Below are 27900 nucleotides of genomic sequence, written 5' to 3'. Positions count from 1 at the left end.
GCCCGCGGCTGTGTGTACGTGTGTTCCCGTGTGCAGTGTGCGCTCTCCTGCCCGCGGCTGTGTGTACGTGTGTTCCCGTGTGCAGTGTGCGCACTCCTGCCCGCGGCTGTGCGTACGTGTGTTCCCGTGTGCAGTGTGCGCTCTCCTGCCCGCGGCTGTGTGTACGTGTGTTCCCGTGTGCAGTGTGCGCTCTCCTGCCCGCGGCTGTGTTTACGTGTGTTCCCGTGTGCAGTGTGCGCTCTCCTGCCCGCGGCTGTGCGTACGTGTGTTCCCGTGTGCAGTGTGCGCTCTCCTGCTTGCGGCTGTGTGTACGTGTGTTCCCGTGTGCAGTGTGCGCTCTCCTGCCCGCGGCTGTGTGTTCCTGTGTTCCCGTGTGCAGTGTGCACTCTCCTGCCCGCTGTGTGTACGTGTGTTCCCGTGTGCAGTGTGCGCTCTCCGCCCGCGGCTGTGTACGTGTGTTCCCGTGTGCAGTGTGCGCTCTCCTGCCCGCGGCTGTGTGTACGTGTGTTCCCGTGTGCAGTGTGCACTCTCCTGCCCGCTGTGTGTACGTGTGTTCCCGTGTGCAGTGTGCGCACTCCTGCCCGCGGCTGTGCGTACGTGTGTTCCCGTGTGCAGTGTGCGCTCTCCTGCCCGCGGCTGTGCGTACGTGTGTTCCCGTGTGCAGTGTGCGCTCTCCTGCCCGCGGCTGTGCGTACGTGTGTTCCCGTGTGCAGTGTGTGCTCTCCTGCCCGCGGCTGTGTGTACGTGTGTTCCCGTGTGCAGTGTGCACTCTCCTGCCCGCTGTGTGTACGTGTGTTCCCGTGTGCAGTGTGCGCTCTCCTGCCCGCGGCTGTGTGTACGTGTGTTCCCGTGTGCAGTGTGCGCTCTCCTGCCCGCGGCTGTGCGTACGTGTGTTCCCGTGTGCAGTGTGCGCTCTCCTGCCCGCGGCTGTGTGTACGTGTGTTCCCGTGTGCAGTGTGCGCTCTCCTGCCCGCGGCTGTGTGTACGTGTGTTCCTGTGTGCAGTGTGCGCTCTCCTGCCCGCGGCTGTGTGTACGTGTGTTCCCGTGTGCAGTGTGCGCTCTCCTGCCCGCGGCTGTGTGTACGTGTGTTCCTGTGTGCAGTGTGCACTCTCCTGCCCGCGGCTGTGTGTACGTGTGTTCCCGTGTGCAGTGTGCGCTCTCCTGCCCGCGGCTGTGTGTACGTGTGTTCCCGTGTGCAGTGTGCGCTCTCCTGTCCGCGGCTGTGTGTACGTGTGTTCCTGTGTGCAGTGTGCGCTCTCCTGCCCGCGGCTGTGTGTACGTGTGTTCCCGTGTGCAGTGTGCACTCTCCTGCCCGCGGCTGTGTGTACGTGTGTTCCCGTGTGCAGTGTGCGCTCTCCTGCCCGCGGCTGTGTGTACGTGTGTTCCCGTGTGCAGTGTGCGCTCTCCTGCCCGCGGCTGTGTGTACGTGTGTTCCCGTGTGCAGTGTGCGCTCTCCTGCCCGCGGCTGTGTGTTCCTGTGTTCCCGTGTGCAGTGTGCGCTCTCCTGCCCGCGGCTGTGCGTACGTGTGTTCCCGTGTGCAGTGTGCGCACTCCTGCCCGCGGCTGTGTGTACGTGTGTTCCCGTGTGCAGTGTGCGCTCTCCTGCCCGCGGCTGTGCGTACGTGTGTTCCCGTGTGCAGTGTGCGCTCTCCTGCCTGCGGCTGTGTGTACGTGTGTTCCCGTGTGCAGTGTGCGCTCTCCTGCCCGCGGCTGTGTGTACGTGTGTTCCCGTGTGCAGTGTGCGCACTCCTGCCCGCGGCTGTGCGTACGTGTGTTCCCGTGTGCAGTGTGCGCTCTCCTGCCTGCGGCTGTGTGTTCCTGTGTTCCCGTGTGCAGTGTGCGCACTCCTGCCCGCCGCTGTGTGTACGTGTGTTCCCGTGTGCAGTGTGCGCTCTCCTGCCCGCGGCTGTGCGTACGTGTGTTCCCGTGTGCAGTGTGCGCACTCCTGCCCGCGGCTGTGCGTACGTGTGTTCCCGTGTGCAGTGTGCGCTCTCCTGCCCGCGGCTGTGTGTATGTGTGTTCCCGTGTGCAGTGTGCACTCCTGCCCGCCGCTGTGCGTACGTGTGTTCCCGTGTGCAGTGTGCGCTCTCCTGCCCGCGGCTGTGTGTACGTGTGTTCCCGTGTGCAGTGTGCGCTCTCCTGCCCGCGGCTGTGCGTACGTGTGTCCCTGTGTGCAGTGTGCGCTCTCCTGCCCGCGGCTGTGTGTACGTGTGTTCCCGTGTGCAGTGTGCGCTCTCCTGCCTGCGGCTGTGTGTACGTGTGTTCCCGTGTGCAGTGTGCGCTCTCCTGCCCGCGGCTGTGTGTACGTGTGTTCCCGTGTGCAGTGTGCGTTCTCCTGCCCGCGGCTGTGTGTACGTGTGTTCCCGTGTGCAGTGTGCGCACTCCTGCCCGCGGCTGTGCGTACGTGTGTTCCCGTGTGCAGTGTGCGCTCTCCTGCCCGCGGCTGTGTGTACGTGTGTTCCCGTGTGCAGTGTGCGCTCTCCTGCCCGCGGCTGTGCGTACGTGTGTTCCCGTGTGCAGTGTGCGCTCTCCTGCCCGCGGCTGTGCGTACGTGTGTTCCCGTGTGCAGTGTGCGCTCTCCTGCCCGCGGCTGTGTGTACGTGTGTTCCCGTGTGCAGTGTGCGTTCTCCTGCCCGCGGCTGTGTGTACGTGTGTTCCCGTGTGCAGTGTGCGCTCTCCTGCCCGCCGCTGCACGTACGTGTGTTCCCGTGTGCAGTGTGCGCTCTCCTGCCCGCGGCTGTGTGTACGTGTGTTCCCGTGTGCAGTGTGCGCTCTCCTGCCCGTGGCTGTGTGTACGTGTGTTCCCATGTGCAGTGTGCGCTCTCCTGCCCGCGGCTGTGTGTACGTGTGTTCCCGTGTGCAGTGTGCGTTCTCCTGCCCGCGGCTGTGTGTACGTGTGTTCCCGTGTGCAGTGTGCGCTCTCCTGCCCGCGGCTGTGTGTACGTGTGTTCCCGTGTGCAGTGTGCGTTCTCCTGCCCGCCGCTGCACGTACGTGTGTTCCCGTGTGCAGTGTGCGCTCTCCTGCCCGCGGCTGTGTGTACGTGTGTTCCCGTGTGCAGTGTGCGCACTCCTGCCCGCGGCTGTGTGTACGTGTGTTCCCGTGTGCAGTGTGTACTCTCCTGCCCGCGGCTGTGTGTACGTGTGTTCCCATGTGCAGTGTGCGCACTCCTGGCCGCAGCTGTGCGTACCAGTCGGTAATCGTGCTCACATGGGCAGAGGCGTGTGTGTGTGCAGGGAGGCGTGTGTGTGCTCACTCCTGCCCGCGGCTGTGCGTACGTGTGTTCCCGTGTGCAGTGTGCGCTCTCCTGCCTGCGGCTGTGTGTTCCTGTGTTCCCGTGTGCAGTGTGCGCACTCCTGCCCGCCGCTGTGTGTACGTGTGTTCCCGTGTGCAGTGTGCGCTCTCCTGCCCGCGGCTGTGTGTACGTGTGTTCCCGTGTGCAGTGTGCGCTCTCCTGCCTGCGGCTGTGTGTACGTGTGTTCCCGTGTGCAGTGTGCGCTCTCCTGCCCGCGGCTGTGTGTACGTGTGTTCCCGTGTGCAGTGTGCGTTCTCCTGCCCGCGGCTGTGTGTACGTGTGTTCCCGTGTGCAGTGTGCGCACTCCTGCCCGCGGCTGTGCGTACGTGTGTTCCCGTGTGCAGTGTGCGCTCTCCTGCCCGCGGCTGTGTGTACGTGTGTTCCCGTGTGCAGTGTGCGCTCTCCTGCCCGCGGCTGTGCGTACGTGTGTTCCCGTGTGCAGTGTGCGCTCTCCTGCCCGCGGCTGTGCGTACGTGTGTTCCCGTGTGCAGTGTGCGCTCTCCTGCCCGCGGCTGTGTGTACGTGTGTTCCCGTGTGCAGTGTGCGTTCTCCTGCCCGCGGCTGTGTGTACGTGTGTTCCCGTGTGCAGTGTGCGCTCTCCTGCCCGCCGCTGCACGTACGTGTGTTCCCGTGTGCAGTGTGCGCTCTCCTGCCCGCGGCTGTGTGTACGTGTGTTCCCGTGTGCAGTGTGCGCTCTCCTGCCCGTGGCTGTGTGTACGTGTGTTCCCATGTGCAGTGTGCGCTCTCCTGCCCGCGGCTGTGTGTACGTGTGTTCCCGTGTGCAGTGTGCGTTCTCCTGCCCGCGGCTGTGTGTACGTGTGTTCCCGTGTGCAGTGTGCGCTCTCCTGCCCGCGGCTGTGTGTACGTGTGTTCCCGTGTGCAGTGTGCGTTCTCCTGCCCGCCGCTGCACGTACGTGTGTTCCCGTGTGCAGTGTGCGCTCTCCTGCCCGCGGCTGTGTGTACGTGTGTTCCCGTGTGCAGTGTGCGCACTCCTGCCCGCGGCTGTGTGTACGTGTGTTCCCGTGTGCAGTGTGTACTCTCCTGCCCGCGGCTGTGTGTACGTGTGTTCCCATGTGCAGTGTGCGCACTCCTGGCCGCAGCTGTGCGTACCAGTCGGTAATCGTGCTCACATGGGCAGAGGCGTGTGTGTGTGCAGGGAGGCGTGTGTGTGCTCACGCAGAGGCGTGTGTGTGCAGGGAGGCGTGTGTGCTCACGCAGAGGCGTGTGTGTGTGCAGGGAGGCGTGTGTGTGCAGGGGGGAGGCGTGTGTGTGCAGGGAGGCGTGTGTGTGCAGGGAGGCGTGTGTGTGCAGGGAGGCGTGTGTGTGCAGGGAGGCGTGTGTGCAGGGAGGCTTGTGTGCAGGGAGGCGTGTGTGCAGGGAGCGTGCAAGAGTTTATTGGTGTGTACATGTCAGTTTGTGTGTGTATCTGTTGGTTTGCATGTGTGCATGTGTGTAAGTGTCAGTTTGTGTGTGTACGAGTGTATGTGCCTGTTTTGTGTTTGTGTATGTAGAAGTGATGCTCAGTGAGTAAATATACTGACTGGCACTGAGAGTTTGTAGCAGGGGAGCCTGGTTCAATTCCCGGTGTTGTCTCCTTGTGACCTTGGGCAAGTCACTTTATTACCCTGTGCCTCAGGCACCAACAGCATAGATTGTCAGCTCTGTGGGGCAGGGACCTGTGCCTGCAAAATGTCTCTGTAAAGCGCTACGTAAAACTAGCAGCGCTATACAAGAACATGCTATTATTATTATTATGTGTCAGTTTGCGTGCTCTTGCTCACCGAGCCTTGCTATCTCTGACTACATTACGAGGTTACCTACTGTGTGTGTGTACATGTGTGTGTACGTGTACGTGTACGTGTGTGTGTGTACACTACACTACTAGGTTACCTCCTGAGAGTGTACCTGTGTGTGTGTGTGTGTGTGTGTGTGTGTGTGTTTGTGTGTGTGCACTACATTACTAGGTTACCTCCTGAGAGTGTGTGTGTGTGTGTGTGTGTGTGTGTGTGTACACTACATTACTAGGTTACCTGCTGAGTGTGTGTGTGTGTGTGTGTGTGTACACTACAATACTAGGATACCTTCTGAGAGTGTGTGTGCGTACACTACATTACTAGGTTACCTCCTGAGAGTGTGTGTGCGTACACTACATTACTAGGTTACCTCCTGAGAGTGTGTGTACACTACATTACTAGGTTACCTTCTGAGTGTGTACGTGTGTACGTGTGTGTGTGTACACTACATTACTAGGTTACCTCCTGAGTGTGTACGTGTGTGTGTGTGTACACTACATTACTAGGTTACCTTCTGAGTGTGTACGTGTGTGTGTGTGTGTGTGTGTGTGTGTGTGTACACTACATTACTAGGTTACCTCCTGAGTGTGTACGTGTGTGTGTGTACACTACATTACTAGGTTACCTTCTGAGTGTGTACGTGTGTACGTGTGTGTGTGTACACTACATTACTAGGTTACCTCCTGAGTGTGTACGTGTGTGTGTGTGTACACTACATTACTAGGTTACCTTCTGAGTGTGTACGTGTGTACGTGTGTACGTGTGTGTGTACACTACATTACTAGGTTACCTTCTGAGTGTGTACGTGTGTGTGTGTACACTACATTACTAGGTTACCTTCTGAGTGTGTACGTGTGTACGTGTGTGTGTGTACACTACATTACTAGGTTACCTCCTGAGTGTGTACGTGTGTACGTGTGTGTGTACACTACATTACTAGGTTACCTCCTGAGTGTGTACGTGTGTACGTGTGTGTGTACACTACATTACTAGGTTACCTCCTGAGTGTGTACGTGTGTGTGTGTACACTACATTACTAGGTTACCTCCTGAGTGTGTACGTGTGTGTGTGTACACTACATTACTAGGTTACCTCCTGAGTGTGTACGTGTGTGTGTGTACACTACATTACTAGGTTACCTCCTGAGTGTGTACGTGTGTACGTGTGTGTGTACACTACATTACTAGGTTACCTCCTGAGTGTGTACGTGTGTGTGTGTACACTACATTACTAGGTTACCTCCTGAGTGTGTACGTGTGTGTGTGTACACTACATTACTAGGTTACCTCCTGAGTGTGTACGTGTGTGTGTGTACACTACATTACTAGGTTACCTCCTGAGTGTGTACGTGTGTGTGTGTACACTACATTACTAGGTTACCTCCTGAGTGTGTACGTGTGTGTGTACACTACATTACTAGGTTACCTCCTGAGTGTAAGCAGACCTCTGTTCACAGATGAATTGTGTTGCTGCTTCGTTCCACGACGCTGTCCTGCTTTACGCGAACGCTGTTAGTGAAATCCGTGCCCAGGGCTACAGCATGAAAAACGCCACCGCCGTCACCAAGCAGATGTGGAACAGAACGTTTTATGGTACGGCTCCCACTTCAGAGAGCAGCCCCTGAGACCTCCCAGTGTTACCGCGGCATTGTTGCTCAGCATCGCTTTTATACGTGTCTAGTTTTGGGGAACCTGAATATACTTGAAGCAACCTCTTAACGTTCTAACTTTGGGAGGGAGCCCTCACCCTGTCTGCGCTGTCCTTGGTAGTAGGTCAGGGAATTTGGGTGCATAAAGACACTAACTAAAGGCACTAACTGCTGGATCCAATGACATAAGGTGCAGTGAGCAGTGAGAGTCTTGCAGATCTCGGCTGGGAATAGAGGGGCCATCTTTCTCCGAACTTCTTTGTTTTTCGTTCTCTCTCCCCATCTCTCTCCCTCCCCCTCTCTCTCCTTCTCCTTCTCTCTCTCCTATGCCCATTTCTCACCTCCTCATCTCTCCTTCTCTTTCTCTCTCCCCATCTCTCTCTCCCTCTCTCTCTCTCCCCATCTCTCTCTCTCTCCCCATCTCTCTCTCTCTCCCCCATCACTCTCTCTCTCCTCTGCCCATTTCTCACCTCTCCATCTCTCTCTCCCTCTCCCCCCCTCCCTCCCCCATCACTCTCTCACCACTCCATCTCTCCCTCCCTCTCCCGCCCCCCCCCCCCCCCCCATCACTCTCTCACCTCTCTGTCTCTCTCAGACGTTTGATGAACAGGGAACTGTGAGACTTTTTCTGCTGTAGCTCACATGATGGGGGTCACACACGCTCCCCCCCCCTGATCCTCCCCCCCCCCCCCCCGCCTGTGACAGAGGACCCCGTTAGGGCAGAGTGTTAATTAGAGCTGTTGAAATGCCACAGCTGGGAGGACTGGTCTGTGACAGCCGCCCTGAGAGACTAAATATTCAGATATACGCACTTCTGGGGCCTGAATATCTGCTCTGGACAACTGGAACCCAGCAATGTCATTCTGTATACTATAGGAGTTGGGTTACCACTAGTAGTATTATAGTAATAGCGAAGCACTATTCTGTAGTGCTACTAATGTACACATCACTGTGTACCACTGCAGCGTAATGGGAACAATTGCTGCCCTGTAGACCATACAATCTAGGGAGGTAAAGTGACTTACCCACAGAGCTGACACCCTCACTGTGCCACCAGATCACTGGACACGGGACAAAGTTGGCATAAAGAGGAGCAAATCAAAAAATTCAAATCCCGCACTGCAGCAGCGGATTCTGGGTAATGACATGCAAGGTGACACACCGTGTGCTCATTTGCATGTCATTTCCCAGACTCCCTGGTTCCAGTGGAAGCACTGTATGCTAAGAGATAACGGGGAAGGGCAGGGTTGCAGACCTGTGCCGGTTTGATTTCCCTTATGGTATTTGCCTCTGCCATCTCTGTTGGGGGCTACTCCATGGTACAACTACCCCTTTGGTGAAGCAGTACTCCCTTGAGTACATCTGGAAAGAGCTGTGCACGGTACCACTACTTTCTGTCAGCATTGGCGTAAGCAGTGGCAGCTGCATGAGAGTAACGTGCAGTGTTTCTGTCCCAGGGGTCTCGGGGTTCATGAAGATTGATGAGAACGGTGACCGCGAGAATGACTATTCCCTGTGGGACATGTCGGAACAGCACGGGGTGTTCCAGGTGAGAGGGTGGGGGAAGCCCGACACCACGACTGGTGGTAGAGGGGATCTCCTGGTCATTTACGTTTGGATCTTCTCCCCACCCCTAACACACAGATTGTGTCCAATTACAACGGGACAATGCGGAGCATCATCCCAGTGCCCGGCCGGGAGATTCAGTGGCCGGGAAACCGGATCCCCAGGGATGCCCCACCCTGCGGCTTTAACAAGGAAAACCCAGAGTGCTTAAAAGGTGCTTGGTGTGTGCTGTTGTGTGTTGGAATTTGGGGGTTGTCGTTGCATCTGAATGGGGTGGGTTGGTTGTGTATGCAGTTTGTGTACACTGAGTGTTGGGTCTGCCATGCGTTGTGGTGGTGGTGGGAAGTCTTGCCTCATTGTGGCTAGAAGTGGAAGTGGCGTTGGGCAACAGAGGTGGCGACCAAGGGCACCGTGAGGTCAAACTGGAGACCGGCAGATATTGAAGGACATGACAGAGGAGGTAGAAACACCAGACACAAAGGGGGGAGACTCGCACGGCGCTCTGTCAGCCAGCACAGGAGTTACACACAGTATCGGGGATATAACTCAGTGTAGCACAGAGTGAAGAAGAGGCTCACATGTGTATATAAAGAAAATGATTTTGCATCAATTAAGCTACATCAAATGTTCTAATTTCCAAGTGCAAAGTTATTGATGGAGAATAACTAACTGTCCCCAGAGGCGTAGCAAAGAAAATTCCTCTGTCGTGGCTCTGGAGAGATGAAGCCACGGATGACCACGACTGATTTATAGTATGCAATTGCCAGCTTTCCGTCCTAACACAGTTTGTCTCGGTGCTGCTTTCCTGGCAAACTGCGGGCACATGGACATGGCCACATGTGTACACTGTACCCCTTACATAGTTACACAGTTACATAGTTACACAGTTACAGTTACATAGTTACATAGTAGATGTGGTTGAAAAAAGACGTACGTCCATCAAGTTCAACCTGCGCTAAATGTAGACAACAGATACTTTATCCTATATCTATACTTCCTTATTGATCCAGAGGAAGGCAAACAATGAACAAAACTGTTCTTCCTTGTCATGTGACAGGTGTAGCTCACAATACCTGGTATTGTGCTGCATCAACTAATAAAAAGAATTAAAATAAATCTTCAACATATTATTATTATTACTACAAAAAAGCAGCGAGACGTTGAAGGTGAGAGCGCCTGTCATTTTACAGTCTAGGGCCCCACAAGACTCAGAGCCGCCACTGAGGTTGTGTTAGATATTGTGTATGTTGGCTTTGTAACTTGGATATGTCCTGGGATCTTGTTGGGATTTCTGCGGGTCTGGATGTGTTGTGTGTGTGTGTGATGGGTTTGTGCTGGATTTCTCTCGACTGCATTGTTGTTTGTGCTCATTGTTATGATTTTGCGTTGCAGTTGTGTGGCTTGTTCTTGTGCGATCTGGTGCGGCTTTGGGTGTGTTGAGATTATTCTGGTATTCCTGGCATCCCTCACTGGGTTTGCATTGTGTTGTCTGCATTGTGTATGAGACGCACATTGCTGGAGTTGTGTCCTGGGTTCTCTTTGTTGGGTTTGCATTGGGATTGTATAGGTGTCCAGCTGTGTGAGTGTGTGAGTGTGAGGTTGTGCTGCTGCCTGTGTCCCACACGTGCTTGGTGTCCTCTTCATCATTTTCTTCATGTGCTGTTTTTTTTTGCAGCCAGCTTCTCCATTCTGGAAGTAATGTCCATTGTGGTGTGCTTCATCCTACTGGCGATAACCATATCCTTCATCTTTATATACAGGTAAGCTTTATATACAGGTAAGCTCTGCAGCCAGCCCTTCCAGGAGTGCAGACATGCGGCATGTTGTAGCTCTCCCTGCCTATTTGTATCGCCCTGTCTCCTTGTTTCCTCCGCCTGTGGCTCAGCCATGGAGCTGCTAATTGAAAAGGGGGATTCTCAGGATACTGGTGGATGGGGGAGGGAGAGTTTGTGTTTGTGAATCATGGGAGACCTTGTTAGGCTCTTGCAAACCTTCTCACCTTGTTTCCATGAGAGCTGCAGGCTGAGGATGTAATTGGCTGGGTTTGCAGTTAAACTGCAGCTGTCAAAACCAAGTAGGGAAGAGAACAAGGATTATGGATGAAGCCTTCAGGGACCAGCAGAGCCCAATAACCTCCACCGTTGTGACACAAGCTTTTACTGTAGGGTTATGTACAGGTAGTGGTGACAGAACAGAGGTAGCAGCCTTCGCTGTGATGAGGATGGTATGTAGGGACCTTCATTAATGACCAGTAACTATACTGTGTAATATCAGTCATTCAGCTATTGTGCTTTAATAAGCTTTCCCCGGAGTGTCTCTAAACTAGGAGGTAAAATAACACAGGAGGGAGTAGGGGGTATGAAACCTTTAATTGGACCGACACATTGTTGATCTGTTACAAGCGTTGGAAGCTCTCTGGGTCCTTCCTCGGGTATGGCAGAAACACAGCGGGCAGAGAATATTATATACAGCGATGTCTGGTTGCTGAGCGTGTTGAGAGGAAGTGGGATAATAAGATAAGGTGGAAACTGGTAGGCTAGTGTTATATACCCACTTGTCATTGCCGGAGCCAGGAAGGGCTTTTGAGGTTCTGCAGAGTTTAATGTCTCTCTCACTGGGTGGGAATGGTCTCAGCCAAGCTCTCCCCCCGCAGGAAGTTAAGTCTGGAGAAGGAGCTGGCGGCAGAGCTGTGGCGAATCCGCTGGGAGGACATCCAGACCAGCAATATGGAGAAGACTTTACGCAGGGCTGGCAGCAAACTCACCCTGTCCTTGGTAACGGCACCAGAACCACTTGCTCCAAAACCTCAGCATGAGTTATTATTGCGATCCACGTATTCATAACGGGACAACGTATTCAGCCATACAATGGGGTCAGAGGACGGTCACAATAAAATATCAACCTTAAGGTACACGGGTACAGTAAGTTAGCAGACTCTGTGCCCAGGAGCTTACACTCTATAAGGAAGGGAGCGTGGAAACATGAGGTACAGGAGAAGGTAGAAGGTAGGTGTGTTTCTGAGTGGGAAGATCATAGCTGTATAACAGAGGATCGGGATTATGGGAGAGGTAGGAGTGTTACTGAGTGGGGAATCTCACAGCTGTATAACAGGGGATCGGGATTATGGGAGAGGCCGGAGGTAGGAGGTTGGTGTTACTGAGTGGGGAATCTCATAGCTGTATAACAGGGGAGCGGTATTATGGGAGAGGTAGGAGGTTGGTGTTACTGAGTGGGAAACTCACAGCTGTATAACGGGGGATCGGGATTATGGGAGAGGCCGGAGGTAGGAGGTTGGTGTGTTACTGAGTGGGGAATCTCACAGCTGTATAACAGGGGATCGGGATTATGGGAGAGGCCGGAGGTAGGAGGTTGGTGTGTTACTGAGTGGGGAAGCTCATAGCTGTATAACAGGGGATCGGGATTATGGGAGAGGCCGGGGGTAGGAGGTTGGTGTTACTGAGTGGGGAATCTCATAGCTGTATAACAGGGGAGCGGGATTATGGGAGAGGTAGGAGGTTGGTGTGTTTCTGAGTGGGGAATCTCATAGCTGTATAACAGGGGAGCGGGATTATGGGAGAAGCCTGAGGTAGGAGGTTAGTGTTTCTGAGTGGGGAAGCTCATAGCTGTATAACAGGGGATCGGGATTATGGGAGAGGCCGGAGGTTGGTGTTTCTGAGTGGGGAATCTCATAGCTGTATAACAGGGGATCGGATTATGGGAGAGGCCGGAGGTAGGAGTTACTGAGATGGGAATCTCATAGCTGTATAACAGGGGATCGGATTATGGGAGAGGCCGGATGTAGGAGGTTGGTGTTACTGAGTGGGGAATCTCATAGCTGTATAACGGGAGCGGGATTATGGGAGAGGCCGGAGGTAGGAGTTACTGAGATGGGAATCTCATAGCTGTATAACAGGGGATCGGAATTATGGGAGAGGCTGGAGGAAGGAGGTTGAAGACCTCAGGTCAGGTTTAAATGAGTGAGAGGTGGGGGAAAGCGATGTAGCGGGGTCGGGAATTACATACGTGTGACGCTGCCTGGGAGAAGTCTTGGAGGTGGGCAGAGGGAAGAGATTGTGTGTGGGTGTGTGGGTGTGTGGGTGGTATTTGGAGAGGAGTTCTGAGAGGTAGGTGGGGGCCGTATTGTGATGAGCTGGGTATGTGAGGACACGGGTGATCCTTCATTTGCAAACAAAGCTGTATGGTGCTCTAACATAGACCTAACCAAGTATTGGTTATTTAAGGCATAATAAAAAATCATTCCATTCCTAGAAGTATCCCACACTTTAATGGACCATCTATGATCTAAGACACCACATCCATAATATCAATACACCGGAAGAGTAACACCTTTTGAATGATGAATACTCACACTTGCTTGTGTCCGGTCTTTTACATTGAAAAGGATTCCTGTGGTGTGTAAAGGAGCAAATCACTCACTGTTTTGCAGATGGGTCTTCAGTGGGTCTCTTACGTCACTGGTGTGTGCTGCCGGTTCTCCAGAATTGTCAACAGGTTCAGCAGGGAGAGATGGAGCACTACTGGAAAAAATTGCTGGAGAGTGTGTTCCCAATAAAAATAAGGTTTATTGGATCAGAGCATGATAACACGAACGAGCCCTAGGGCCCCCACCAACGCGTTTCGAGCTTCCGCTCTTTCTCAAGGCGAGGGCTCGTTCGTGTTATCATGCTCTGATCCAATAAACCTTATTTTTATTGGGAACACACTCTCCAGCAATTTTTTCCAGTAGTGCTCCATCTCTCCCTGCTGATCCTTCATTTGGTTCTGCGTGAGACCGGTAGCCTGGGTTAGGGATTTGTATAGAGGAGGAGCGGTGTGTGAGATAAAGGAGTCTGGCAGCAGCATTTAGAACGGGCCCGGGGGGTGGGGGGGGGGGGTGAGGGGGATAGAGAGCAGAGAGGGAACCGTGCCAGGGGGGATATAATTGTATCCAAGGTGGGATATGTTGAGAGGGAGGGGTTAGGATTTTGGTGGTCTCTGTGGGGAAAAAGGGAGGATTCTGGGAACATTGCAGAGGTGGAAGCGGTGTTATTTGGCGAGGTGGGGTGTGTGGGATGAAGGAGAGGGAGGAATTGAAGATGACTCCTAGGCATCGGACTTAGGGTACCGGAGCTACGGCCGCGTAATTAGTGTTTATAGTGAATGTCGGTGTAAGGCTGTGCATATAGTGACGGCGGGCATAGTGGGCGTGACCGTGGCAGCGCTGCGTAGCGACATGGCGACCTGAAGCTGTGGAGACAAGTGATTTTGTCTTGGAGAGCGACAGACGCGTCACGTGAGGGGAGGAAGAGTGAGAGGGGGAGAGAAATACATGGGGAGAGAGGGCGGAAGTGTGTGTGTGTGTGTGTGTGTGAGAGAGCGGGGGAGTGAAAGAGAGGAGGGTGCTTGCTGGTGTAAACTCTAGTCCTGGGCCCTGGAAAAGCTGTCGGCGGCCCTGACACATACACGTACATAGTGCGTCGCGGCAGTAATACATGTACATAGCGCGTCGCGGCAGTAATACACGTACATAGCGCGTCACGGCAGTAATACACGTACATAGCGCGTCGCGGCAGTAATACATGTACATAGCGCGTCACGGCAGTAATACACGTACATAGCGCGTCACGGCAGTAATACACGTACATAGCGGGTCACGGCAGTAATACACGTACACAGTGCGTCCCGGCAGTAATACACGTACATAGTGCGTCGCGGCAGTAATACACGTACATAGCGCGTCGCGGCAGTAATACACGTACATAGTGCGTCGCGGCAGTAATACACGTACATAGTGCGTCGCGGCAGTAATACACGTACATAGCGCGTCGCGGCAGTAATACACGTACATAGCGCGTCACGGCAGTAATACACGTACATAGCGCGTCGTGGCAGTAATACACGTACATAGCGCGTCGCGGCAGTAATACATGTACATAGCGCGTCACGGCAGTAATACATGTACATAGCGCGTCACGGCAGTAATACACGTACATAGCGGGTCACGGCAGTAATACACGTACATAGCGGGTCACGGCAGTAATACACGTACACAGCGCGTCCCGGCAGTAATACACGTACATAGCGCGTCACGGCAGTAATACACGTACATAGCGCGTCCCGGCAGTAATACACGTACATAGCGCGTCACGGCAGTAATACACGTACATAGTGCGTCACGGCAGTAATACACGTACATAGCGCGTCACTGCAGTAATACACGTACATAGCGCGTCGCGGCAGTAATACACGTACATAGTGCGTCACGGCAGTAATACACGTACATAGCGCGTCCCGGCAGTAATACACGTACATAGCGCGTCCCGGCAGTAATACACGTACATAGCGCGTCCCGGCAGTAATACACGTACATAGCGCGTCACGGCAGTAATATATGTACATAGCGCGTCACGGCAGTAATACACGTACATAGCGCGTCACGGCAGTAATACACGTACATAGCGCGTCGCGGCAGTAATACACGTACATAGCGCGTCCCGGCAGTAATACACGTACATAGCACGTCACGGCAGTAATACACGTACATAGCGCGTCGTGGCAGTAATACACGTACATAGCGCGTCGCGGCAGTAATACATGTACATAGCGCGTCACAGCAGTAATACACGTACATAGCGCGTCACGGCAGTAATACACGTACATAGCGGGTCACGGCAGTAATACACGTACATAGCGGGTCACGGCAGTAATACACGTACACAGCGCGTCCCGGCAGTAATACACGTACATAGCGCGTCACGGCAGTAATACACGTACATAGCGCGTCCCGGCAGTAATACACGTACATAGCGCGTCACGGCAGTAATATATGTACATAGCGCGTCACGGCAGTAATACACGTACATAGCGCGTCACGGCAGTAATACACGTACATAGCACGTCACAGCAGTAATACACGTACATAACGCGTCACGGCAATAATACACGTACACAGCGCGTCACGGCAGTAATACACGTACATAGAACGTCACGGCAGTAATACACGTACATAGCGTGTCACAGCAGTAATACACGTACATAGCACGTCACAGCAATAATACACGTACATAGCACGTCACAGCAGTAATTCACGGGATAACATAATATGAGACTGTAAGAGGCAGGTACAGACGTTGCACACAGAGACGTTGCACACAGAGACGTTGCACACAGAGACGTTGCACACAGATAGTTTTGGGGAAATTCAAACATGGCTTTATTGAGCCTGTCCCAAAAACAAAATAAACAAAGCAACACACACCTATCCCTGTGTAAGGGCTAACTCACTCCCAAGTCCCTATCTGCAAGACTGAGAGGAAAAGCCTCTTACCAGCCTACCACCCCAAAGTCTCACGCGGTACCTTAAAGCTGGTGGCCCTTCTTCAGGTCAGTGGTGTCCGGGTGTCTTGGTGTGCGCAAGACTCTCTCCTCATGTCAGCACAGTTGTATGCTAAGGAGTCTCTCCTAGCAGTTTCCCACAGGTGGCTTTTCTAGAGCTCTGATTAGCCAGGTGGAGCCTGGTTAATTGACTGTCTGCAACCAACCAGCTCCCTGCTGAATTCCTCAGACAATTTAGAGGCAGTTTTATAGGGTTAAGTCCCTGTTACAGAGACCTAATGGGATTAAGCGCTACAGGCATAAAAGTAACATTAGGGGAAAGCGTCCCTTCCCCGAAAAGCTTACAGCTCTTCTAAAAGTACCAGCAGAGGAATCACTGGGGAGCGATTAGACAGATAACAAGGGAACCGAGAGAGAGCGGTGTTACAGAGACCAATAAATTGGACAGAATGGAGGAGGAGGGGATGATCTTCAACTGAGCTACTGATTGAGCCACCTGTGCTGAAGCAGGGATATCCCGAAGCTCTGACCTGTTGGTAGCCCTTGAGAACTGGAGCTTCCCACCTCTGATCTATAGTGTCAAAAGCAGTGGAGAGGTTGCGTGGCATGAGTAAGGAGAAGGACCATTGGGATGGTCCTGTCACATGTCATTGGCTATGTTTGGTAGGGCAGTCTCGGTGGAGTGGTTAAGGCAGAAGCCAGTCCGCATTATATCAAGGAGTGAGTTAGCAAACCCAGAATCTGGCATGCCATTGTGTACCAACTGACCGAGTCATTTGGAGGCACCAGGGAGAAGAAACATAGGCGCAAGAGAAAGCTTCTTCAGTATATGTAGGTGTCCCAGCAGCTTCCGGAAAGGATGAGGGGAAAACACCAGTGTTGAGAGGTTGAAGATGTGAGTTAAGGTAGGAATGACAGTGAGGGAGAGGTGGAAGTGTGAAGTGGGGTGTGACGTGTGCAGGCTGTGGGAGGTAAGGAGCGAAGGCGGGGGACTTCTCCCTCAGTCACAGGGGAGAGGAATTCCAGGATTGCGTTGGGAGCACAGGGAGGGCCCGCTGAAGCACATGGAGCCTGACAGGATGTGATTTCATGCTGGGTTTACATCTAGATTGAGCAAAATAGGTTGCTCAATGTTGGCCAGGAAAGGCAGGGAGAACAGCCGGTTAAAGAAGAAAATGGACAGTGGAGAAAATATGCTGGAAGATAGCGTGGAAATAAGAGCTGAGAAATATGTTTGTTTGGCAAGCGATGGTTTTGGGTGCCAGAGAGTGCCAGAAAGAGAGTGCCAGAAAGAGAGTGCATTTGTAGTGGAGGAAATCCGTTCCTTTTTTTGAGCGAGGTTTCCTCCTGTGACGGTCGGCAGTGCGGGGCCATTGTTGGAGGTAGTGGGTTGTGCTAGTGTGAGAGCTGTGCGTGGTAGCGGGAGAAGATTGGTTTAGGGTAGATGAGAGGATACAGGTGTAGGTGGACGTTGCTAACTCTGGGCCACAGAAGGTCAACAGGGGAGAGGGGCAATAGCAGGGGTGGCTAACTCCAGTCCCAAGGGTCACCAACAGGTCAGAGTTTAGGATATCCCAGCTTCAGCACAGGTGGCTCAATCAGGAGCTCAGTCAAAGACTGAGCCTCTGATTGCGCCACCTGTGCTGAAGCAGGGACTGATTGAGCCACCTGTGCTGAAGCAGGGATATACAGGACACCTGCAAGCTCATATTGAACCCCCAAAATAACCACAACATATATATATATATATATATATATATATATATATATTGTGACAAACAGCTTACTCCGGGGCTCCGCTGCTTGTCCGGGACGGTTAGAACACGGTCTTTTGGGGTAGGTTAAATGAGGAGGCGTCACGTACTGTTCCTTTAAACAGGCTGTGCCTGGTTTATTCAGTCCCAGGCACTGAGACTGCCACAGTGCATACAACAAAACACATCAAAACAAAAGCTGCTCACCTGAGCGATAACTTAACTTAGATTTCCCTAACTCAGGGTGGAAGTGGCTTTTCCACTTTCCAACAACAAAACAAGGTACTTTTGCAGAGTTAGCCAAATGAACAGAACAATTGAACCTGTGTGGGGAAGGGGCTTCTCCCCACTGTGTTCAGCAGCCTTCCAGGCTCTGGAGAAGAGACAAGAGCAAACAGGAAATCAGTCTTACATACCTGATTTCTAATTAGCATGACAGGTGACAGAAATCCCTCAGTTCCAGCGCTTGCCCAAAACTGTGGGATGGAGTGCATGTATTATAAGGCTGCACTCCCAGGCCAGACAGGATAGAAACTGTTCAGTATCCTGGGAGCCCTATATATGGAATTTATTACCATCCCCTGGTTTCTGTCACATATCCTCCCCCCCAGCTCAGACCCTGAGGGATGAGCGACCATGGATATTAGGGAGTGCATCCTTGACAACCCGTCAGCATTGCCATGTTTGTGCCCTGACCTGTGTTCCACAGAAAATTTAAAGGGTTGTAGGCTTAGGAACCACCTGGTCACTCTAGCATTCTTTTCCCTGTTTTGACACATCCAGGTAAGGGGTGCATGATCTGTGACCAACCGGAATTTTCTCCCCAACAGGTAGTATTTGAGCGTCTCTACAGCCCACTTTATTGCGAGACACTCTTTCTCTACTATGGAGTAATTTTTCTCCTGGGGATTTAGTTTCCTACTTAAATAAAGGATGGGGTGTTCCTCCCCTTGAGACTCCTGGGAGAGTACCGCCCCCAGCCCTACCTCAGATGCGTCGGTTTGGACTACGAACTCTTTGGAGAAGTCAGGTGTGACCAACACTGGTTGGGCACAGAGAGCTTCTTTCAGGCTTCTAAAGGCCTGTTCGGTTTCGGGGGACCACTTTACCATAAGTGGTCCTCTTGCTTTTGTGAGGTCGGTTAGTGGGGTTGCCTTAGTCGCAAAATTGGGAATAAACCTTCTATAGTACCCAATTAACCCCAAAAAGGTCCTTACTTGTTTTTTTGTAACTGGCCTTGGCCAACCTTGTATCGCCTCCACTTTGAGTGTTTGGGGTTTGAGTAAACCTCTGCCAATAGAATACCCCAGATACTTGGCCTCCTCCAGACCAATGGTGCATTTAGCGGGGTTAGCAGTTAGTCCAGCAGACCGAACTGCGTCGAGCACAGCTTGGACCTTTGGAAGGTGGGATTGCCAATCTTCACTATGGATTACCACATCATCCAGGTAGGCAGCAGCATACCGAGCATGTGGTTTTAAAATTTTATCCATCATTCTTTGGAATGTGGCGGGAGCTCCATGTAAGCCAAAAGGCAGCACCCTATACTGAAAGAGGCCGTCTGGGGTTGAGAAGGCTGTCTTTTCTTTTGCCCTTTCTGTGAGGGGAACCTGCCAGTACCCTTTTGTTAGGTCTAGGGTTGTGAGATATCGGGCTTTGCCCAGTCTCTCTACAAGTTCATCTACCCTGGGCATAGGGTAAGTATCAAATTTTGACACCGCGTTTAGTTTCCGGTAGTCATTACAAAACCTTGTTGTACCATCTGGCTTTGGGACTAAGACTATAGGGCTGTTCCACCCACTTTGGGATTCCTCAATTACGCCTAGTTTTAGCATTTTTTTAACCTCTAAACTTATAGCCTCTCTTTTGGCCTCTGGGATTCGGTACGGTTTAAGGTTAACTCGGACCCCCGGTTCAGAGACTAGGTCATGTTCAATTACGCTAGTTCTACCTGGCTGTGTAGAGAAGATTTCTTTGTTTCTGCTCACTAAATTCTGAACCTCTTGTTTCTGATGAACAGACAGGGTTTCAGCTATGCTAACCTCTGGGTCAGTTTCTTGACTCTCTGACGGACCTGGGGTTACTAGGGTTGACAAGACTTCTCTATCTTTCCAGGGCTTGAGTAGGTTTATATGGTAAATTTGCTCAGGTTTCCTCCTACCTGGCTGTCTTACCTTATAATTTACTTCTCCCACTCTTTCCAAGACCTCATATGGCCCATGCCATTTAGCAAGGAATTTACTTTCCACGGTGGGAACCAGAACTAGTACCCTATCACCTGGAAAAAAAATTCTGACCCTAGCACCCTTATTATACGTATTCCTCTGTGCTTCTTGAGCTTTCTCCATGTGTTCCCTCACTATGGGTAGGACTGCAGCAATGCGGTCCTGCATCTGGGCAACATGCTCTATTACACTTCTGTAAGGGGTAACCTCGTGTTCCCAAGTCTCTTTGGCTATATCCAGTAAGCCCCTTGGGTGTCGGCCATACAATAGTTCAAACGGGGAGAAGCCTGTGGATGATTGGGGAACTTCCCTAATGGCAAATAACAGGTACGGTAACAAACAATCCCAGTTTTTCCCATCTTTATCGACCGCCCGCTGTAACATGCTCTTTAAGGTTTTATTGAACCTTTCCACTAAACCATCTGTTTGTGGATGATAGACTGAGGTTCTGAGATGCTTGATTTTTAGGAGTTTACATAACTCTTTTGTTACTTGGGACATAAACGGTGTTCCCTGGTCAGATAGAATCTCTTTAGGAATTCCAACCCGGGAAAACAGAACTACTAACTCTTTTGCTATGTTTTTGGCCGAGGTGCTACGTAGGGGAACTGCCTCCGGATATCGGGTGGCATAATCTAATATTACCAATATATGCTGATGTCCCCTAGCAGACTTTATTAGGGGTCCTACTAGATCCATAGCAATCCGGTCAAATGGTACCTCTATTATGGGAAGGGGTACCAATGGGCTGCGGTACGCCTTGAACGGGGCGGTGATCTGACATGCTGGGCATGAGGAACAATAATTCGTAATTTCTGCCAGAACCCCAGGCCAATAGAAGCTTCGGAGAACCTTTTCTTTTGTCTTTTCCACCCCTAGGTGTCCCCCCAATGGATGACTATGTGCGAGGTGTAAGACTACATTACGGAATGTCCGTGGTACCAACAATTGTTTAGTTGTAACTGATTTTCTTTTATCAACCCGATATACTAGGTCGTTCTCTACCTCGAAGTAGGGGTAAGCAAGCGACCTATCTGGTTGGCCAAGAGTACTATTCAGGTCCCGTATATTTCCCCTTGCTACCTCTAATGTGGGGTCCTCCCACTGGGCCTTCTTAAAACTCCCAGGACTGACCTCTAGGTCAGCGAGGGTCTTATCCGGTTCTGAGGTGGTAAGTGTCTGATCAACATCCTGATTTGGGGTATTCCCTACCAAAGTAGTGATGGGGAAGGGAATTTTACAGCACTCCTCCTTTTCCCCCTTCTTATTTGGGCCCTCGTCAACCTCCATTTCTGAAAACGGGAAAGGATTTATTTCTTCTAATACTTCGTTATGGTCCGCTATTGAACTCTGGGCGCTATTCTGAGCGGGGGACCACATTTTTAGAAAATGGGGAAAGTCGGTCCCTATTAACACATCATGTGCCAGTTTGGGTACAATACCCACCTTGAAATCTAAAGAACCAAACTCTGTTTCAAAAAAAACATCAACAGTGGAATATTCATGATTATCCCCATGTATACAACAAATTGCCATTCTTTGTGAACTGTTTCCCTGTTTCTTCTTAATGGGCAAGAGGTATTCGGACACTAGTGTGACCATGCTCCCAGAGTCCAGAAGTGCCCGAACCCTCCTACCATTAACCTTTACAAATGCCCACAGATGGTTATTCAAGGGGTCCTCTGGGCTAGGGCGCATACATTGGGACAACAGCGAATAAGGTTCCACGCTGTTGCATTGCATGGGCTCATCATTTAGTGGGCAGATTTTTGCTGTGTGGCCCCTCTCATGACAATTTACACATTTAGGTACATAGTCTGTGTCCCACTTAGAGCCTTTTCCCGGCTCCCCATGTTGGCTATTGCCCTTAGTGTGCGAACCACTGTTGCTGGTGCTGCGTGAAGGTGGTCGCCGCTCTTCAGCTCCCCTTAACCCCGGTACCCTTTTACCGTCTCTGGAAGAGTCCTGGAACCTCGGGTAGTGGGGTTGCTCCACGACTGGGGGTTGCGGGTGCTCTCCTGCTGCATTGTACCTTTCTACGAGGGCCACAAGCTCATCCGCATTGTGGGGGTCACTCCGACTGACCCAATGGCGTAAGGCAGAGGGAAGTTTCCTCAAGAACTGGTCCATGACCAACCGTTCCACGATGTGGCTTGCTGAGTTGATCTCGGGTTGTAGCCACTTCCGGGCGAGGTGGATGAGGTCATACATCTGGCTTCGGGTGGCTTTATCCATCGTGAAGGACCATGCGTGAAACCTTTGGGCGCGAACAGCCGTGGTTACGCCGAGGCGGGCGAGGATCTCGAACTTCAATTTTGCATAGACGTTAGCTTCGGCTGGCTCTAGATCAAAGTAAGCCTTCTGGGGTTCGCCGCTTAGGAAGGGTGCGATTAGACCAGCCCACTCAGCTTCTGGCCATCCCTCTCTCTGTGCCGTGCGTTCAAACGTGAGAAGATAGGCTTCCACATCATCCGAGGGTCCCATCTTCTGAAGGTAGTGGCTTGCCCTGGTCATTTTCGGAACTGGGGCTGCCGCTGCCAGTGGAAGGTTACTGATAGTCCCCCTCAGGATCTCGAGTTCCTGCTGTAAGCCCTGAGCGAACCGCTGTTGCTCCTCTCTCAGCAAGCGGTTTGTCTCTTGCTGGTTTGCATTCGCCTGTTGCAGGGCTTCATTCGCGTCTTTCTGGACAGCGACATTGCGTACCAGCGCACTCACCACGTCTTCCATCTTGTTTGGAGAGAGAGAAAAAAAACTTTTTTTTTTTTTTTTTTTTAAAGTTCTTTAACCCCCAGACCTTTTAGTGTTCTGCCCGCATTCTCCACCATATGTGACAAACAGCTTACTCCGGGGCTCCGCTGCTTGTCCGGGACGGTTAGAACACGGTCTTTTGGGGTAGGTTAAATGAGGAGGCGTCACGTACTGTTCCTTTAAACAGGCTGTGCCTGGTTTATTCAGTCCCAGGCACTGAGACTGCCACAGTGCATACAACAAAACACATCAAAACAAAAGCTGCTCACCTGAGCGATAACTTAACTTAGATTTCCCTAACTCAGGGTGGAAGTGGCTTTTCCACTTTCCAACAACAAAACAAGGTACTTTTGCAGAGTTAGCCAAATGAACAGAACAATTGAACCTGTGTGGGGAAGGGGCTTCTCCCCACTGTGTTCAGCAGCCTTCCAGGCTCTGGAGAAGAGACAAGAGCAAACAGGAAATCAGTCTTACATACCTGATTTCTAATTAGCATGACAGGTGACAGAAATCCCTCAGTTCCAGCGCTTGCCCAAAACTGTGGGATGGAGTGCATGTATTATAAGGCTGCACTCCCAGGCCAGACAGGATAGAAACTGTTCAGTATCCTGGGAGCCCTATATATGGAATTTATTACCATCCCCTGGTTTCTGTCACAATATATATATATATATAAGCATATAGGTGTCACAGAGGAGTGCTACTGAGCATGGCGATATATATTTAAAACCAGAGACAGAACTTGAAACACAGACAGAGCTCAGTGCACATCCAGTGAAACCAATACACGGTACAGTGCCTAAATATATATGTATAGATATCTATTAAATAAATGGTCTTTTAGGTTAACATTTTGGCCAAAGTGTTGTAAGCCCCTGAGCCACTACACGGCAGACCACATCTCAAGGGTCCCTAACACTAATATAAATTCTTAATAACCTGTGTAGTAACAGGAAGAATGATTTATAATAAATCTGTCAAAATTAGTTGCATAGTTTTAAGTCTGATTGAAGCTTTTATTAACCTGTACATTACCAGGAAAAGCACTCTGTATTAGATTTGTCACAATCATATTGCAAGCAAGCAAGTTCCCCTGAGAGTGGGAGATGCTATGGAGTAAGCTTTTAACCTTTTAAATGTGGGAGGGGGTGAGCTTCAACAAGATAGGAGGTTGCCACCCTCCAATCAGCTAAGACCAGCTGAACAAGATTTGTAAAACATACAGGACACCTACAAGCTCATATTGAACCAACTATATATATATATATATATATATATATATATATATATATATATATATATGCATATAGGTGTCACAGAGGAGTGCTACTGAGCATGGCGATATATATTTAAAACCAGAGACAGAACATGAAACACAGACAGAGCTCAATGCACATCCAGTGAAACCTATACACGGTACAGTGCCTAAATATATATGTATAGATATCTGAAATCCTGACCTGTTGGTGGCCCTTGAGGACTGCAGTTGGCCCACCCCTGGGCTAGAGAGTTGGAGAATTGGATGAAGTCTAGTGCGAGCAGATTGCGTGAAAAGCGTGAGGAGAGAGGAACAGTGCGAGTCACAGGAGGTACAGGGAGGGTGAAAGAGAGGAGGAGGTGGTGATTGGACAGGGGCTGGGTATGTTAAAAAAAACAAAAGATTAGAGAATACAAAATCAAGGGAGTTTCCATCATGAAAGGTGGAAGAGTTGGTCCACCGAGAGACATTGTAGTTGCTAATAGACATGTTGAAATCAGCTAAAATCACGGTAGAAGTGCCAGAGCAAAGGAAATGTGTGAGCCAGGCAGTAAAGTTACCAAGGAATTGGGCGGGTGGCCCAGGGGGGGGGGGGGGGGTGGACACCACAGAGAGGGAAAGGAGAGAAGGGACGGGTAGCATGAACTTTGAAGGATGACAATGAGAAGAATGGGCGGGTGGGTATGGCTTTAAATTTGCCCCTGGGAGAGAGAAGAATACCTTCTCCCCCTCACCCATCTCTACTGTAACATTATGGCAGACAGAGCGGGCATTCCCCCAAGAAAAGGAGAAATGGGGGGCTGGGGGGGAAGCTAAGGGGAGGCAGGAGGGGGTTAGTGGTGTATGGAGAGGAAAAGTTAGGAGGATTGGGGTGGAACGTGAGAGGGTGGGCATGTGAGTGGGACCAGGATTTAGGAGAGGTGTTACCACTGAGCTGTAGAAGAAGTGGGGATAGGCGTGGGTACGTGATTGATCTGTTGATGGTTCTATGGTGGTAAGAAGGAGGTGGAGTTCATTGCTGCAGCGTGAGGGGGGTTGGGCGATTTGTGGAACTGGGATACTGTTGCTTTTGAAGAGTTGGAATTGGGGGAACTGGTGTACGGAGGATAGCGCAGTGATGTACTCAGGATCATCTAAACCTCTTTATCTCATCCGAGGTCCCAAGAGTCCTGCTGAGCTCGGAGCGCCTTCTATTCCAGATCACAACACATTGTGTATATATGTGTCACTGTATATATAATACACTACATGTGTAGAGGGGTGAGGGGGTGCAGGTATGCATAGATGTATTTGTGTGTATATAGTAGGGGTGTCACGGGAGACCAGGTCCTTTAACACTTTTATACCGGGATCATTCACTAGGCAAAACACAGTAGTGGAATAAAATGAGGTTTATTCGGGTAAACCCGCGGCACACAGTGACGTACCAAGATACAGGAAGTATACACACTTGCTGGGGCGCTGGGGGTGAAATCTGGGCTAAAATAGGTGCAGGACGCCCGCTTCGGACGGCTTACCTGACCGGGATCTACACCCGGGCTTCCTGGTCCTCTTTCCGGCTTCAGTTCCTAGCTGCGACCGTCAAAACGAGAACTTAGTCTTCGCGTCTGACTTAGGCTGCGTCCATAGGACTGCAGCCGTGTGGAGGCGCGCGGAGGCTGAGGGAAAGCGGATGCTTTCCCTGGCCTAGGTCCGCGTGCCGTCCGGGGGCGTGTCGGGAGGGGGGGGGGGGCCTGTGACGTCACGGAGCTGGTTCGCCCTCATTGGGCGAACCGCTCACGTGACCGGCCCTGCGCTCCCATGAGCGCTTGAATTTAAAAGTTTGCTAAGATCTACTCTTCCGTACGCTCTCATTGCGGCTGCAGGGGCTCACTGCCGAGCAGCAGCGCGCCTCAGCACGGGTCAGCGCATAAGTGCTGACCATGTCCGAGGCCTTAATCAGCGCTTATAGTGCCGGCGGTGCGACGTCGCGGCAAAACAGATGTATTGCCGCCATCGCGTGCGCTTCCAGCGATCGCTGGAAGTCAAGTCAATTTGATTTTCCCAGCGGCCGCAAGCGTGCTGTCGCCAGCACGATAAGCGCAGTCTCTGCAGGGCAGACTTTCTTAGCTTCAAAACGAAGCCGGTTGCTTTGCTATTTGGAACAGAGCCACTTTGAAAAGCCCGCCCTCGCGTCATCAACTCAAGCCACAAGATGGCCTGGTTCGCTGACTGGGGCTTCTCCGTACATACCCTCCACTGAGCTATCCTCAGCATGGATGTAGGAGGAGCGACCAATCAGAGCATGGGAATTCCTTCCCGCCAGCCAATAGGAATAAGGGCTCGTGCTTTGGCTGATGTCAGAGGAGGGGCGTGCTAAACCGGTCGGGATGCCCCGTGGGTGGGACATACGAATTGACCAATGGGAAACGCGCCGACATTCTGCCGCTTCCCCCAGTCAACCCATTGCCACCACTGAGTGGCAGACCAGAGGATCCTCCCCGCAGGGAGTCTCTGTTCTCCGGACTCAGTACTCCGCCATGCTCCGGTCACTTAGCGCCCTGACACCTCTCAACATCCTGTCTCGCCTGTAAACTACGATGTCTATCCAGACTTCCTGGCACCTTGGTATGTGCCCGGGCTGGCAGAATAGATATTTATAGTAAATGCACAACTCATAATAAAATATGTTTTATTACACAATATGTCTTGGGGAGACCCATATCTGTGCGGGAGATGGATCTGGGCTCACTGGCTCGAAAACCAGGAGTCTGGGGGACACCGGGCAGCCCCGGTGTAATTCCCCTCGCGTACCGGCAAATAGTGCCTGCACGTCGGGGAGAATTAGGGGACTGCCGGTATCTTTGGCCCCCGAGCTCCTGCAAACAAAATAATTGCATTTTGACCCAAATATCCCACATAAAACTTACACGTAAGAAGCTTCACGTTTCTAGGGCAAAGGGAACATGTAAACAGGAAAAGCGGGTCCCTTTATTTTCCATGTATAATCCCTGGTACCTGGCTTATGGTGCTATATAGCTGCCAGGGACCCCACGGTTTCAGGGGTAACCAGAATGGGCTTAACCCTTTATTGTGTAGCCTGGTTACCCCCTCCGGTGTGCTTTTTTTCATGGATATGTGTCTGCTCCTTGTCTTCTCCCCAGAGAGGTTCTAACTACGGCTCCCTGCTGACCACTGAAGGTCAGTTCCAAGTTTATGCCAAGACTACGTATTACAAGGTAGGTAGGATTCCTTCTCCTGTCCCCCTGTGACCTCTTCCTGGCACTGGCCATAACCTGCTGGGCTTTGACCTCTGATCTCGGCAAACTGGTCCTACTCAACTCAATCAGAACTCCATAGCTCCATCTGTGACTTTGACATAGTCATTGCCCCTAAATGTGGCCCTCTCTGAGTATTTTCCCATGAGCCTGTATGTGACCTGTCCAATGATCCCGCCTGTGACCTCACTGATACCCCGACCTACGACCCAATGGATGAGACAACCTATAACCTCACCCATAACTATACCTGTGGCCTCACTAATAACCCTACCTGTGACCCCTCGCCCCTGCTCTGCCCTCACAGGGTAACATAGCCGCTGTTAAACACATCAACCGCAAGAGGATAGAGCTGACTCGACATGTGCTGTTTGAGCTGAAGCACGTAAGTAACTTTGGGGGCCACCACTGATCTGGGGCCCCTCCTGCTGACCACTAAATGACCAGTCTCCCAGTGACCACTTCACTCCTATAACCCCCCACCCTCCCTGCTGTAAGGAGCCGCCTCCTGCTGTGCTCACCAGGCCCACCTGGAGCTGTCACTGGGGCAGACACATCCCTGGCTCTGAGTCCCAGGAGAAGCTGCTGACACTGCAGGAAAACTCCATAAACAGCGCAGTTTTACTGTCTGCGCAGGACAGGTCTCCCCTCTACTTAACCTGGGTGGGATGAGCTGGCCTTCTCCCACACGTGCACACGCACACGCATGCACACACACACACACACACACGCACACCTCCCCAGGGGGCTGTAATTGGATTGGATCCCTGCCTGGGATCTTCCCCGCTCTTAAAGGCCGACTGTCCCCCTCATGTGACAGTGACGAGCCTCCTGATAGAAAGAATGTGCCCTTTATCTATAGTTTTCGCTCCTTTTTCTCTTTATTCTCCTCTTTGGCCTTTTTTTTACCCTTTCTCTCTCTCTCTCCCTCCCTCCCTCCCTCTCTCTTTCTCTCCCTCCCTCTCTCTGCTCTCCCCCTCCTTCTCTCTCTCTTTTTCTCCCCATCCTCTCCCTCCCCTCTC

General features: G+C 51.8%; 1 protein-coding gene across 1 annotated transcript in view; it reads left to right on the top strand.

Moving 5' to 3' along the window:
- LOC142477007 (atrial natriuretic peptide receptor 1-like) overlaps positions 1-27403 on the top strand; it is a 55721-nt gene extending 28318 nt beyond the window's left edge. Inside the window, exons 4-10 of the mRNA XM_075582064.1 lie at positions 6544-6679; positions 8193-8284; positions 8380-8515; positions 9977-10061; positions 10955-11075; positions 26765-26839; positions 27186-27403. Coding sequence (XP_075438179.1) covers positions 6544-6679; positions 8193-8284; positions 8380-8515; positions 9977-10061; positions 10955-11075; positions 26765-26839; positions 27186-27290 — 750 coding nt within the window. The 3' untranslated portion in view covers positions 27291-27403. The remainder of the gene's footprint in view (positions 1-6543; positions 6680-8192; positions 8285-8379; positions 8516-9976; positions 10062-10954; positions 11076-26764; positions 26840-27185) is intronic.
- Positions 27404-27900: the final 497 nt, after the last annotated feature.

The sequence above is a fragment of the Ascaphus truei genome, unplaced genomic scaffold (genome assembly GCF_040206685.1).
Source record: "Ascaphus truei isolate aAscTru1 unplaced genomic scaffold, aAscTru1.hap1 HAP1_SCAFFOLD_1856, whole genome shotgun sequence".
In the NCBI taxonomy this organism is placed as follows: domain Eukaryota; kingdom Metazoa; phylum Chordata; class Amphibia; order Anura; family Ascaphidae; genus Ascaphus; species Ascaphus truei.
Note: the sequence above shows the minus strand (reverse complement) of the source record. Positions and strands in the feature narration are given on the sequence as shown.